At 45.6% G+C, this 14,967-nt stretch overlaps 1 protein-coding gene across 2 annotated transcripts in view; it reads left to right on the forward strand.

Annotated features, from left to right (window-relative positions):
• DRC1 (dynein regulatory complex subunit 1) overlaps positions 1–14,967 on the forward strand; it is a 38,279-nt gene that overhangs the window by 22,638 nt on the left and 674 nt on the right. For both annotated transcript variants that reach the window (XM_035700769.2, XM_035700770.2), the window contains exons 8-16: positions 1,418–1,557; positions 4,839–4,973; positions 5,253–5,485; positions 8,864–8,976; positions 10,197–10,286; positions 10,791–10,877; positions 12,286–12,470; positions 13,516–13,656; positions 14,004–14,106. In XM_035700769.2, the coding sequence (XP_035556662.1) occupies positions 1,418–1,557; positions 4,839–4,973; positions 5,253–5,485; positions 8,864–8,976; positions 10,197–10,286; positions 10,791–10,877; positions 12,286–12,470; positions 13,516–13,656; positions 14,004–14,106 (1,227 nt within the window). The remainder of the gene's footprint in view (positions 1–1,417; positions 1,558–4,838; positions 4,974–5,252; positions 5,486–8,863; positions 8,977–10,196; positions 10,287–10,790; positions 10,878–12,285; positions 12,471–13,515; positions 13,657–14,003; positions 14,107–14,967) is intronic.

A 14,967-nucleotide genomic window follows, 5' to 3' on the forward strand; every position in this document is an offset into this window, starting at 1 on the left:
TGGGGGGTCTTGAATCAGAGCTGAGGTGATGGAGCGGCTGATCCGTGACCCCATAGAGATGGTGAGCCCACAGTGCACGTTGCATTGCTAGTCCTTCCTTGTGTCAGTCTCCTAGGAACCTATTTTAGCAAAGAGTAGGAGCAGGTGCATTCCACAAGAGAAAATAAAATCTTAATAAATAATTAACCACAAGCACAGGCAAAGAAATGCAAATGCGAAGAGTCAGGTGACAGAGTTTCTTTGTTTGTTGTTTTGCATATAAAATCAGCTCAGATGTGAGTTCTTTCAGGTCCCAAAGAAAAAGACACTGCCTAATTAGTTGAGTTTTGCAAACTGTGTTCAGCTAGGTGAGGTACTAGTGGTGGTTTCACAAAACTAACAAAGTGAGTCACTGATTTTTTTTTTCCCCTTTCAAGATGTGATTATGTAGGAAAAATAGAGAGTCTATTTCCATAGTTAGTGTTATATAATAATCTGCCTTCAAGAATGAAATTTGCATGAACATGTGCCAGGGCTTACATTTGTAACTCACGTGTGCTCTCACTTTGTTATAAATATAAAACCTGTTCTGTGGCCAGACAGGTTTGGGAAATACTGTCTTAGTAATAGGGGCTTATTGCAAAGTTCTGAGAAAAAGGAGGTCCCTGGTCTACTTCTGAGAATCTACCTTTAGGAAATAAAAATACCCAGGAAGTTTTATATAGGATTGTTCCCAGCGTCTGTTTTCTGATATTGAGAATTCTCAAAACAATCTAGATATACAATGGTAGGGAAATGATAAAATAGTATGGTGGATGATAAGTATTTCATATATAATAAGTTATTATATGTAAAAATATTATACACCATTAAAATTACATTGATAGAGCTAATGTGGAAAATTCTTGTTATAATATTTTTTTGTTATAATATTAAGGGAGAAAAGTGGAATATAAAATTGTAGCTATGGTTTTATCTCAGTATGTAAAGTACTGGAAAGTATGTAAAGAACACTGGAAGGAAACATGCCAATATGTTGACAGAAAATGCCTCTTGGAGGTGGAGTTTAAATAATTCTTCTTGCCCTTTCTATGTCTTCTCCTCTTTTCTCCTTTACTGTACTTTTCACATTTCCTACAGTCCCAGGACCCTGGGACCACACCTGAGCCAAAAGTAGATGCTCAACCACTGAGCCACCCAGGTGCCTCAGGGACATAGGCTTTAAGCTTGCAGTTGAACGGTGGATATTTTTTCTTGTTGTCTTTCATTTGCCTCTGATGACAGATTTTCTAAGAATTCAGGTGGAGGCACTTGTGCCTCTGGTTCCTCTGATACAACTGATACCAGTAGGAAGAATCAGGGACGCTCAGTCACAACCAAGGATACCAGGCCTGTGAGTATTATTATTATTATTATTATTATTATTATTAAACTTTAGATTCTTGAGCAGCAGCTCCAGCAGATGAAAGCAACTTACCAGCTAAACCAAGAGAAGTTGGAGTACAACTTCCAGGTGCTGAAGAAGAGGGATGAAGAGAGCACAGTGATCAAATCTCAGCAGAAGAGGAAGATAAATCGGTAAGCGGGCACACAGAACATCAGCCCGTCCATGCTGAAAATGGGGGTGGGGGTGAACTCCTTCTGGAGGAGAGCAAGCTGTTAAAAAAGTCTTCTTAAAAGTTTTTTTAGAAAAGATAATCCTTTCCCCGCCCCCAAAGAATGTACAACAAAAAGTTTGTCTCCCACCCACCCCCTATTTTGCATGGTTCCTCTTTTCCACCTCTGTAATAATTGTTCATTTCTTTTGCTTCTTCCTGAATTTCTTTAACCACATTACAAGCAAACATGAATAAATACTGTCACCACTCCCCTCTCTTTTTAGACTAAATGACAGCATTCTATACACACTGTCCTGTGTCTTGAATGTTTCCATATCGGTTCATAAAGAGCTCTCACATGATTTCCCTGTGGTTGGGCATTTAGATCGCTTCTAATCTTTTGCTGTTGCAAATGATGCCAATGTAGGTACTCATGCCAAGTGTCTCACTTTGCACAGGCGCGGGGCCGTCTGTAGAATAAATTCTCAGCTTGTGATTACAGAAACAGTATGTGAGCATTTTTGAGAAGTAGGAAGTACAACTGGAAGTAAGATAGAAACATAAAAACAGCATATTCCTACCACCAGAGATTGTTTGGCGTGTATCTCTCTGGATCTCTCCTTTCTCTTGCTCCCTCTCTTCACCCATCTACGACAACCACAAAACCACAAATCTGTGCTGTCAGTGAGAAGGAGTTCTCTGAGAAGGTTTCCTGAGGAAGTGAAATAATGAAGTGGAGGAGGGATATGAATCGGTAAAAAAAAGAGTTAGGACTCCAGGGTAGACGGTGCCAGAGCCAGGAGTGAAGGGCTGGTCTGAAGGCGAGGAAGCAGGAAGCTGAAGGTTCCTCATTTGCTGACAGGGACTGCACTGTGAGAGAGAGGAGGGTGGTAGGACCGGCAGTGGGCAGAGGTATGGGAGACTGACCTTGGGTTTGATCCCAGGGGCAGGAAGGTGAGTGGCATCATCCCTATCATCCCTTCTCTGGGGCTCCCCTCTGACTTCACGCATGCACAGTTTCCCTTACCCTGAAAAGCCCTCAGTCGACCCTGCTGCTCCTGTGTGAGGGCTCTCTCTCTTCTTGCTTACCTGGCCATTTTCCTCTCGCTACTGGCTGGTCCCTCACCTCCAGTGCTCATAATTTGACCCCTGACCCTGAAATTTGACGACCACTTCCCTATGGAGGTGACCAGTGATGTCCTTCTAGCCACATACCACAGCTCTTCCTCAGGCCTCATCCTGTGGTTACTGGCACCGAATCTCAGAATATTTTTCCTTTGACTTTTATGACTGAAAATTTGCTCTTCTTTCTCAGTGCATTGCTAATTGGTTTCCTTTGGTGGTTCTGCTTTCTCTTGCCTGATTCGATATTCTAGAAAGCGCCTTACCCCTTTATATTTTTATCCCATCCACCATCTATACCAGTCTCATGGCTTTGCTTATAACCACTTTTTTTTTTAAAGATTATATTTATTTATTGAGAAAGAGAGAGCATGAGTGGGGAATGAGGAGGGGTAGAGGCAGAGGGAGAGGGTAAGGGAGAAGCAGATTCTCCATTGAGCTGAAAGCCCGACATGGTACTCAATCCCAGGACCCTGGGATCACGACCTGAGCCGAGAGGCAGAGGCTTAACCGGCTGAGCCACCCACGCACCCCTGACCTCTTTTTTGATGACTCTCAGCTGCATATCCCTGATCCCAACCTCACCTCCTCATTTTATCTGGGACTGCCAAAAGACATTTCAGCTTATAGAGTCCCTGTCATTGCCAGTGGACAAGTTTTGAAACCAGGCTTGCCTACCCTCCCAGTTTTCCCATCCTCCACCTCTGTCCCCTCCATCTCTAGTTTCCAGCCAGTCAACAAGGACATGATGTTTTGTTGAGCCTCCCCTTGCAACCATCTCTTCCTGTCCACTCCCTGTCTTGCTACCTTGCCTAGACCTGCAGCGTGCGCCTGGAGTTTATTTTTGTTTTATTAGCTTCTGTGGTTCGATGACACGTAGAAACCTCTTTACTAAGGGATGTTGGGAAAAATACTTTGGGATGGCTACTTAATAAAATTTTTTACATCTATATGTGGAAAATGTCCTAGAATGCTGTAGTTAAGAAAATGAATTAGATGTTGCTTTATCAGAGTCTAAGTTAAATGATTTTTGCATTTTATGGAGGCTGAAAACACAAAGGATGGATGTTTGTGTGTTTAGGGACCTTATGCTTATTTCAGAATAATGCTTGAAAGGGAAAATTTTATCTTTAGAATTTTTAAATGGACAATATGTAGGCCTTCAGACTCTCCATTCCTATGTAAAGGAGGCACTGACACAAGACACCTCTTCACTGGTTTGAACTCTGAAGTATGGTTGTGGGTCTAATAGCTGTGCCTGCCATGCATATTTCGTGAGACAAGTTTCCATGCACAGAGCTCCCAGGGCAGTGAGATGTGGAGCTGTGACATGCCTGGACTCACAGAGCCATTGGCCAGTCTATCACTGCCCCTCACTGTGCTGGAACTTTCAGCCGCTCCCTCCACCTGCAGGTCAGGGTAAGTTCCATGCCTCACCTCTGGACTCCTATGTGAACTGCCCCCACAGCGCTTTCATGCTCTACTGAGCGTGAATCTTTGTCTCTGGCTGGACTGATAGTGCCTTGTGTTGGAACATATCCTTGTTTTCATCTCTGTATTCAAACATAGCCCAGACACACAAGAGACCTTCCATGTTTGATGAATGAGGGAGTGAATGAATGAGCTATCGGACTCCTGAACAGTATATATCATAGACTTGTGGGGTCAAGTTTTCATTTTTTCCTTTCTATTTTCCTTGTATTAGAAGTGAAATGACCGCAGGAGGCTGCAAAAAAAAAAAAAAAAAGAAGTGAAATGAACATCCAATTCACAGCAGTGAGATAGTTGAGATTCGCTCTTTAAATATGTGAGGTGGCACTCAGTAGGGACACGGTCACAGATGGTGTGTTGGGGGAGATTCAGTCACGCTCCTGAGGAGGAGACGGCCTTTCCTGTGGCTCAGGGCTTCTGGACTGTTGTAAATGAGTTTAATTCTGGACGACACCCTTACCTCCCGTGGCCTTCCTTTCCTTTCCATCACAATTGGAGCAGCCTGGTTTTGGAAATAAATGGGAGGGTTTTCTGCACCTGCACAAACCTGACCCACCGTTCTGTAGAATGGTGTGAAGTACCTGAGAGGAACATACACCACAGCTTCTGTTCAGCGACAGAAGAACTCTTTCCCCCTCTGCTCCACAGCCTACATGATACCCTTAACAATCTGAGATCGAAATACGCCAAACAGATCAAGCAGTTCCAGGAGGAGAACCAGTCACTAACCTCTGACTACAAACGCCTTGTGATGCAATTCAAGGAGCTACAGAAAGCCATGAGGTATTTTAGGGACCTGGGTCCCAAGGCTCATGCCCTAAATAGAGGTGAGCCCAGACCCTAAGAGTCCTTTGTGCTGTCTTCTCCGCCCCTTTACTTGCATGTCATCTGCCTTTTCTTGAGATATGTGGGGATGGCCTTCAGCCTGTCATAGGTGAGGCCTGGAGGCCAGACCCGGGATGCACCACAGCTCCACCTCAGTTCTTGCCCTACTGCTAATGGAGGGGACCCTGGCCAGGCCCCCAGGGTCCCCAGGCCATGCTGAGCAACTCTCCATCACAGGCATTTTGCTCTTATCGATGAAAAGCAGTTTCGGGAGATTTGGCTGATGAATGAAGAGGAGGCAAAGGAACTGATAAGTAGAGCCTTTGATGTAGACAGGATCATCCATACCCATCATCTGGGACTCCCATGGACGGTGCCTGATTTCTGGTTCCTGAGGAATGTGGGACCTATATCTCAGCAGCAGCAGAAGTCTGCCACACAAATATTAGAAGAGGTGCTGATGCAAACAGGTGACTGAAATGATGTCCTAGACCTGGGGGCTGGGGGCCCGTAAGACCACTGTGGCAACCCATTCATTTCAAAGATGAGCAAACTGAAGTCCAGAGAAGGGGGAAGAGGTCTGGTAGCTGGGAGGTCCATAGTCATGGCTTTTAACTGTCTAATATAATTTATAGCTTTATCCTCTTCCCTGTATTATAATCTGGTAGTTTGATCTAGAAACTTGATCAAATTCTGGTTCAGTTTAGTTTTGCTAAGTACATTGTTGTGTACCTACATTGGGATAAACTAATGTCAGGTTGGTTGTCTCTCTTTTTGTGAGGTTAGCAACCACTGGTAGTCATTGTCTAAGATCCATTAATTGCCTTAGGGGTTGCAAAATGGTGATATTCTAAATTCTATCACATGTCTTCATTTATTAGCTGGAACACTTCTGAAAAGAGAATCTTCCCCCTCATCAGCTATTTGTTACCCTGAGACACACTTCATGTAGGAAAAACAGGATAGATGCTGTTCTTTCTCTATCTACTAGTTTTCAAAATAAATGGGATGGTCTCTAGCATCTTCTAAAGATGACCAGTGACATTTTATAAAACAAATATCATGGGGCACATCAGTGATGCAGTTGGTTAAGCATCCGTCTCTCAGTTTTGGCTCAGGTTGTCGTCTCAGTGTTGTGAGATCGAGCCCTGCATGAAGCTCTGTGCTCAGCACAGAATCTGCTTGAGTCTCTCCCTGCATCCACCCCCACCTCTTTCAAATCAATCAATCAATCTTTTAAAAATATCATTATGAACACATTGTATTTAAACAAGTTTGATGTGTTTCAGTTTACTGCACTTATTAACCTTACTGATACTCTAATTGTCCCATTTTTGGCCAATGAGAGTCTCTTCATGTTGGCTTCTGGGTCCTTTCGATACAACCTTAGTAGTCGCTGATAGTTTCCTGGGTTTCCAGAATGAACAGATGTTCCAATCTTATATGTTTCCTGCTTCAAGTCTGTAATCAGCCATTTCTCAAGGTCAAGAAAACCTAGTCCTTTTAAATAGCGAATGGTATTTTGAAACCATAGTCTGGGAGCTGGAGTGCTCATTGTTGGGGATGGGTCAGTTTCTAGGCCTTCCTAGTGGATGAGTATAGTGTGTAGAATTACATTTTCATGAAAAAATAAATCATGTGTTTATCCTAACACTTCCTAATCATCAGAATGCCAGAGGTTTTACTTAACCTTATCAAAGTATATCTCCTCTCTCCTAACTTGAAAATCTTGGTGCATTTCAAGATTATTATTCATTGCTTTTCCCAGAACCACAGAACAGTTGCAGAATAAAATATCAACCTGTCATTAATAAATGATTACTAAAAAATGTTTAAACCTTTCTGAAGTTCATTTTACTCTTAGGGTACATTCCACTAGGGATGTACACACAGATTGCTGTCATTCATTCATTCATTCATTCATTCATTCATTTATGGATTTTATTTATTTATTTGAGAGAGAGAGAGGAAGAGAGTACACCAGAGGAGGAGCAGAAGGGGAGGGACAAGCAGACCCTGTGCTAAGCACAGAGTTGGACGCAGGGCTTGGGGCTCCATCTCATGACCGTGAGATCATGACCTGAGTTGAAACCAAGAGTCAGATGCTTAACCAAGTGAGTCACCTAGGCTTCCCCAGATTGGTGTCTTTTAAAGTCACTTGGAATAGTTTCTATTTGGGGCACCTGAATGGCTCAGTGATTGAGTGTCTGCCTTTGGCTCAGGGGTCCTGGGATTGAGTCCCACATTCGGGCTCCCCACAGGGAGCCTGCTTCTCCCTCTGCCTTTGTCTCTGCCTCTCTCTCTGTGTTTCTCATGAATAAATAAATAAAATCTTTGAAAAAAAAAAAGAGAATAGTTTCTATTTGGTTAGGTCACCAACTGAATACATATTTAGATCTTTTTGTTTGTTTTACTTTTGATTGTTAGGCATTGATTTTTACAATTTAATTTTGTTTTATAGTTATGTAAAATAATTACGTTTCCAAAGCCAAATGTACAAAACAAGGTATATTGGTGGAAGTGTAGTCTTATCCTCTCCATTCTATTTTATCCCTCTCCTATGGGTAACTATTTAATAATGTACAGTTTATCTTTCCATTGCTTTTAAAAACAAATGTGTATATATATTTGTATATATAGACCTCCTTCTAAAATGAGAGCATATGCTTTTCTCCATCTTGTTTTTTTCACTTACAAAGTATCCTGGAGATCAGTCTATAGCAGTGAGAAGGAATATTCTTCATGCTATTTTTATTTGGTATTCTGTTGTGTGGCCATGCTACAACGTTTTCGGATAGTGTTTGTTGGTGGCTACTTGGGATATTTACAGGTTTTTGTTTGTTTGTTTTTGCTCTTACAAACATTGCTGCAATAAATAGCTCTATGCATTCGTGTTTGTATATTTTTCCTGGCGAATTGTTGGGATAGACCCTTAAAAGTAGGATTGCTGGATCAAAGGGTAAATGCCTCTGTAATTTTGCTGGATATTGCTCCATAAGGATGGGACCATTATGTATTTCCACCAGCAGGATGGTATCTTGTACTTTTCAAAATATCTTCATTTATATGATCTCATTTTATCATTTGAACAACTAGTAAAACCTGGTAGTACAATGATTTTTTATAACTATTTTCAGATGAGGAAATGTATAGTATAAAACATCTTTAAATTTCTTTTTTTTAAAATATTTTATTTATTTATTTATTCATGAGAGAGAGGGAGGCAGGGACACAGGCAGAGGGAGAAGCAGGCTCCATGCAGGGAGCCTGATGTGGGACTCGATCCCAGGGCCCCAGGATCACGCCCTGGGCTGAAGGCAGCCGTTAAACTGCTGAGCCACCCAGGTATCCCCACATCTTTAAATTTCTAATTTTAGCCAAGAAAATGTTCAGCTCTGCTATTAGTCAACAGCTCTTGCTGAGAAGTGAGGCTACCACTTGGTACACAGTTTAGTTGGCTGCTTCTGATCTGCTGCTGGTTTAGAAAGCATGTAGCTAGAAGTGCTAGATTTTTCTAAAGTTAGAATAAATAGGTTCATCCTCTCCCTTCCACTTCCTGGCCATGGCCGGATTTTGAGTGTGTTGTTGGCAAGGAGATGAAATTTTGACCAGCGAAATATCCTAGAATGGCAGATTTCTCATCCTCCTCTCCAGTCCGACCCCCAGCCTCCCTGTTTTCCCCACGTACTTGGCTTTCTTCAGCTGAGGAGACTCCATAGGGCCTTAAGGAGGCTTTTTAAGAGGTAAATTTTCTCAAGGAAAGCCCTTTGACTGTTGCTCAAAGTCAACAGAGCCAAACAATAATTTTCTTTTTCCCTCCCACTCTCTTTTCTTTGCCCTGTCTGCAGAAGAGGAAGAGACCGAGGAGGCTGCCTCAGAAGCAGAGTCTTACCTTGACCTGCCGAAGCAAATTTCCGCAAAAACTACCAGAAAGATCCTGATGCTCCTGTGTGACGAGTCGGTGAGGCCAGCTGCGTGGGGCTGTGCCAGAGGGACTTCTGGCTGGTGGCTTTGCAAACTCTCTGTCCTTGCTTCTTGTGTGCTGCTGCTGCTGCTGCTACATCTGGCCAGGCCAGATGTAGCCTGGAGGCAGGGAGTGCCCAGGCATTCAGCAGCAGAGCAGGGGTCCCTCACAGAGAGACCCTGCCTCAGAGCAGCCCACAGCTGTCAAATGGGTCATCCCTTAGTGGGTCAGCAGGGTGTGGGCCAAATTGGCCCACGGGCTCCTGCTAATTATTATTAGTTTTTAAAGAAGCCCATTCTGCAAGAGAAGAGGTGCCAGTCTCACCTCTGTGAACCCACCTGCCCAGTAGTGTGGCCACAGCTGACATGGCCTTATTCTGGGAGCTCAATCTGTGATTACTCTGGGGGTGTGAGGCTTTGGGTATCTGTACTGTATATTAGCAAAACCCACTAGATTTAGTGTAAAGACACTGGAGCTGGCTCAGCTGGGAGTTGGGGTGTTATAGGAACACAATTGGTGTTTACTTAGATCCTGCGTTTCTGAGATGTGTAGAGGAGGTGCAGCAAGGGCTGGCAGCCCCTCACCCCTTTGAGAGTTTTCTTTGGCCAGGAGCTGGCTCTTGCCACTGAGGGCAGCTCCTGCTGAGAGAGGCAGCAGGCAGGTGTTCCTCTCTCTATTTGCAGGCTTGCTGCCAGTGGCCACCCCTCCATGCTGACCTCCCCCAGGAGTTCCCAGCTTGGAGTGGGTGCCGGGTGCTCAGTCTTCCCATCCGCCCCCCATGTGCACTGTGTTGTGATATGATGTGTCCCTCACCCTCCACGCCTCCCTCCAAACTCAGTGCCTGCTGCCCTGTTTGATGATATTTGAGGGCTAGCCTATGAGTGAAATGACATTGCACAGGCAGGGATCTGTGACTGAATTGGATCTGGGCTGCTCTGGGGAACTCAGGTGTTTACCCAGTGGCTTGTGGGTGAGGTGAGCCAGCACCTTTTGGAGGTAGGGAAACTAAATCCATGACGAGCATTGGCTCTATCCCCAGGAAGGGCCCTTGGGCATCCCAGGAAGGACTTCCTCTGGAGGCCCTGCTGCTGAAAGTCTCTGCTTTGTGGGGTCCTGCTCTGCAGGGTCATCGCGGGCTAGTTAGACAGAGGTAGGCTGCAGCCCAGCACTCGTTTCTGAAACCTGTCTCTGACTAGAGATGTCATCTTCCTTCTCAGGGTTTCCTCATAGAGAGCAAGCTGCTGAGCCTTCTCCTTCCCCTGGAGAAGAACGAATGCTATCTGCTGAAGTTGGACGCCATCTTCTCAGTGAGTCCCACTGGGCTGAGTTGGCCTCATTCTAAGCCAGCCTCCTCTGTTTTTCCAACATTGCCTTGGCCCTGGGAGTAGATGTAGGTCTTCCTGGTTTCCCTGGGTTCTCTGTCACCTTGTTCTCCATGTCACAAATTGGCCACAGAGTCGTTTAGCTGTCTCCCAGCCCTGACCCTTCCTCTACCAGCTTCTCTCTCATGGCCCAGATCTCAGACTCTAGATTCTTCCCGATACCCTGAAACCCGGATGTATGTCCAGCCTATTCTAGCATTCCCATACCCACCAGACCTGTGTGGAGCTGTTCCTGACTCCAAGCATTGTTTCTCTGCTAGGATATGATCTCACTGCACTTCCCAGATGTTGAGCGGCCTCACTCTGGGCCATGGCAGGTGCTGGGGATGTTCAGGGGAACAAGCCAACCTCCTGCTGTTAGGAGGTGAGGGTCTCTTAACTCTCGGAAGAAGTCTGTGATGTTTGAGCAATTCTCCTATTTTCCCCTAGGCCCTTGGAATTGAAAGTGAGGACGACTTATATAAACTGGTGAACTTCTTCCTCAGATACCGAGTTTATCATTCACCCTCCAGTCAGGTAATGTGAAGTGCAATAAAAAAGAGAGCATTTGAAATTCTGAAAGCCCCCAGAGGGCATTGCTGCCTTTGCATAATACTTCTGGAGAAATAGTGAGGGTTTTATGTCAAAGAAAGTGAACTTAGCATTTCCTATTTTATTGTTACTTTTTCTATTTGCAAGGGGAAGAAAGGTTGGGGAGGAGAGGCTGTTCTCATACTAAGGCCCCGAGGCATCTTTTCCTGGGCCCTTCCTCAAAGCCTGATCTCAGCCCCTAGGAGTCCTGGGCCCACCACGTTCTGAATATTTTGATCCTTACCACTTTCCTGCCAAGCAGGACCCATCTGCAATACCTATCTTGATTGTAATGAACTATTCTGAAGAAGATATCATGTTAACTATTTTATAAAATTTTAATTAAAAACTTGGATTAAAAAATATGTTTAGCAATGCTGGCTCCAGGGGGAGTATCCTGATATGCTTCCAAAAAGAACTGGCTGGGTGAATAAAACCCAGAAGCTATAAAGGGGAAAAATAGGATCTATTTGACTACATTAAAAACCAAACAAATAAACCTTGTGAGGCAAAAATCACTATAAGCAAAGTTAAGATACAGATGACAACTGGGAGAGGAAACATCTTAAATTCATACCACAGTTAAAGGCCTATTTCTTTAATATACAAAGAACTAATATAAACCAATAAGAAAAAGACCAACAACTTGGACAAGGAATACAAACAAAAATCTCCTACAAGAGACAGTACGAATAACTTTTAAACGTATGAAAAGATAACCAGGTTTCTTTTAATAAGAGAAGTGCAAATTAAAACTGTCCAAATTCCATGTGCAACTGTCACATTGGCAAGACTGTGCGAGTTGATAGCACATAGTGATTGGCCGAAGCGTGGGAACCAGACAGGCTCCTAAGTTGCCGCTGTGAGAGCCAAATGTTGCAGCGTCCCTATGGATGACTTCACCATGTACTCTATACCCTGCAGTTCTCCTAGGATTTCACTCTGCAGCTATGTCTCAATACATTTGAAAGGATGTGTTTATTGTAGCTCATTGGTTGCAGCATTGCTAGAAGTGGGAGAAGATTGAAAACAATCTACAATTCCATCGTGAAAGAATTCATTGTTCAGGGGAACAAGCCAAACCTCCTGCTCTTAGGAGCTGTGGTGAATCTACATAGTGGAATACTATGCACCGGTAAAAAAAAAAAAACAAAAAAGTTCTTTACGTATTTATGCGAAAACATCCCTAAGGTTTATTGTGAAACATGTAAAGTGCAGAACTGTGTGTGTCATAGAGCATCATTCCTGTGACAACGGGAGGGAAGGCGTTGCTTGTAGGGACATAGTATTTCTTTGGAAGGATACGTAAGAAACTGATGACATTGGTTTACCTTGGCATCTGTCACCCCCACAGGAGCAAACAAGCCTGATGTCGGCACTGGAGCCAGGAGAGAAGAGAGACCTTGAGGAACAGAAGGAGGAAAGCCTTGGGGAAGGGGAGGCAGAAGAGAAGGAGCATCCCCCTTCTCCCATGCTCATCCACCCCAACGATGTCCTCAAGATCCTGGAGGCCTTTGTCATGGGTCTGAAGAAGCCCAGGTGTGGTGCTGGAGGGCTTGCTTGAAGCGGGCTGGGCAGAGGCCATGCAGATGCTATAGTCTGAGTGTGGAGGTTGCAGGACAGGAACCTGGGTGGGGAGGAGAGGCTGGTCCTCGGGAGGGCTGGAGGAATCGGGGGACAAGTGGACATGAAGGAAAGAAATAGGCGTAGAAGTGATTTTCTCATTCATCATTCATTCAACAGTCACTGGGGTCTGCTGGGTGTGGGCCCTGTGGAGGGAGCGCTTGGTTATCAGAAAATGGGCAGAGCATAACAAGGTGTCACGTCACTTGGGAGAGGCAGTGGCTTCCCCATCTGGCATGTCCGAGAGGGGTTTAGGCACCCAAACTGGGTTTTCCTGGGTGGATTAAGTGGGAGGAAAGGGCACTTCAGGGTGTCACAGTATGGGGAAAGGCCTGGTATATTCCAGAATCGTGGCAGAGAGGTGTGGCTAGTGTCAGGGTCTTCCCTGGGAAGTGAGACCAGTGGGCAGGGGAGCCAGGCAAGGAGAGCCTTGCTCGCCGTGCCCAAGATCTTTGTCTTTGTCCTTTAGTGGCCCGGAGCCAGAGCATGGTTTTAAGCAGTGGAGGCGCCATGGTTGGGCTTGCATTTTGCAAAGATCCCTTTGGTGGTGGGGAGGGGGCGGTGATGCCAGATACAGGAGAGCAGCTGAAAGGTTTGTCCTGGTGGAGTTGATGATATCCTGGATCAAGGCTATCCTTGAGGGGATGCCGAATTCTGAGAGGTGTTTTGGATGCATTAGTGAAAGAACTGGGCATAGTAGCGGGATATAAAGTCAGTGAGGTAAACTGACTGAGAGAAAGGGGATGACAAAAGCGACAATGGCACCAGGAGTCAGGAATGCTGAGGGCAGTCATGTGCACTTTCTGAGAATTGGCCATAAGCCGGTAGACTCACGAAGCTGAGTGGGAAGGTGACTGGTGGACAAGCAGAGTCTGTGAGGGACAGGCACTGTGACTAGCCCCACGTGGGGACCTGGGGGGTGCCAGGTGGCGATGATGATACTGTTGCTCTTAACCTTCAGGGACTCCCGGGCACCAGTGAAGTTGAAGCATGTGCGAGATGACTCGAAGGACTCTGAGTATTGGGAGGCCCTGACCACAGTTATCTCTGATACCACGCAGAACCTCTGGGACGCTCTGTACACAGCTTTGGAGAAGTATCAGTGAGTGTGCATGTCATAGCCCAGGAGAAGGAGGGGCCCAGCCAGTTGGTGGAGGAGGATTCTGCTTGCAGTGGCCAGTTTGCCACCTCCCTGACTTGGAGAGAAAAGCTGCCTTTGGAGGGAAAGGTCCTGTTGAAGGGGCATGTGGTATTGTTGGGTGGCTGGTCCTCTGGCTTCCTATTCTGTTCCTGCTAGCCTGGTTTGTTTTGGGCAGGGAGGTTGCTCTGGGGTCAGGCTTCTGGAATCCTCTTCCACCTCTAAACAGACCAGAAACACAGAGATCCTGGTCCCTACTTGGCAGAGGATGCAGGATTCAATGAGCCTCTAACTGATTTTTCCACCCAAAGCCTCATCCTGACCCAGAGGGCCACGCTGCTGATAGAAAACAACTCTCTGGAGCAGCAGAACACAGAGCTCCAGATGCTGCTTCAACAGTATCTAGATTCCAAGGTGGGTGACGGACCCTCCAAGGACGGTAGGCAGGCGGCCAAGGGAGGCAGTGGGGCTGGAGCTGATATTAGGAAATGAGTCTCTTTCCTCACCAGAAGCAAGGGAGCATTGAGGTGTGACATAAAGTATCAACAGTCATACCTGAGGTTGGGACAGAATTATTGGGCAAGGGAATGGACAATCCTAAAGCCTTCTCTGAGATGTTTGGGCTGTGAGAGTGCCCCTTTCATACCCATGGTCTTTGGCACAAGCTGCTTGTTGGACTATTCTTGGAAGCAGTGCCAAAGCTCACGATGGCTTCATAGCCCACAGAACCCTTCCTTATGAATTTTCTTCTTTGTCTTAACAACCCCTCTGTGAGGTCAATAGGGCATAGATGATTCTCCCAAAAAGGAGAATCAAGACTGGGTGACTCTGTGACATGCCCAGAGCCCTGGGCTCTTCCCATATTACTGACCCAGGTTGTCCGGCCTGGGATGTAACACGGTGAGAGGAGGCGCCAACTGGGATAGATATTTGCTGGCCCCCATTCTTGCCCGCTCCAGTGTGGTTGGGGCAACTGTTCCCATGGCCTGCAGGAGAGGAAATCTCACTGCCTCTGCTCCAAAGATTAGAATCCACTCATAACACAGTTGGTGGCTCTGCTCTGCTAGTGTAGAATCTTTTACATGATGCTGAAGCCCTGGGCCAGGACAGCCTTAACACACTGGGCTGAGGGTAGGTTCTCCTCACCAGCGGTGTGTGTGAGAGGTGACTGAGGCCAGCCACAAGCCCCGGAACTGAGAATGTGGCCCCACCATGGTCTCAGGCCCCAGGCCACACCTGAGCAGAGGATGTGGTAAGCCTTGGTGTCGTGATGGC

Source organism: Canis lupus, chromosome 17, assembly GCF_003254725.2.
Source record: "Canis lupus dingo isolate Sandy chromosome 17, ASM325472v2, whole genome shotgun sequence".
Classification (NCBI taxonomy): Eukaryota; Metazoa; Chordata; class Mammalia; order Carnivora; family Canidae; genus Canis; species Canis lupus.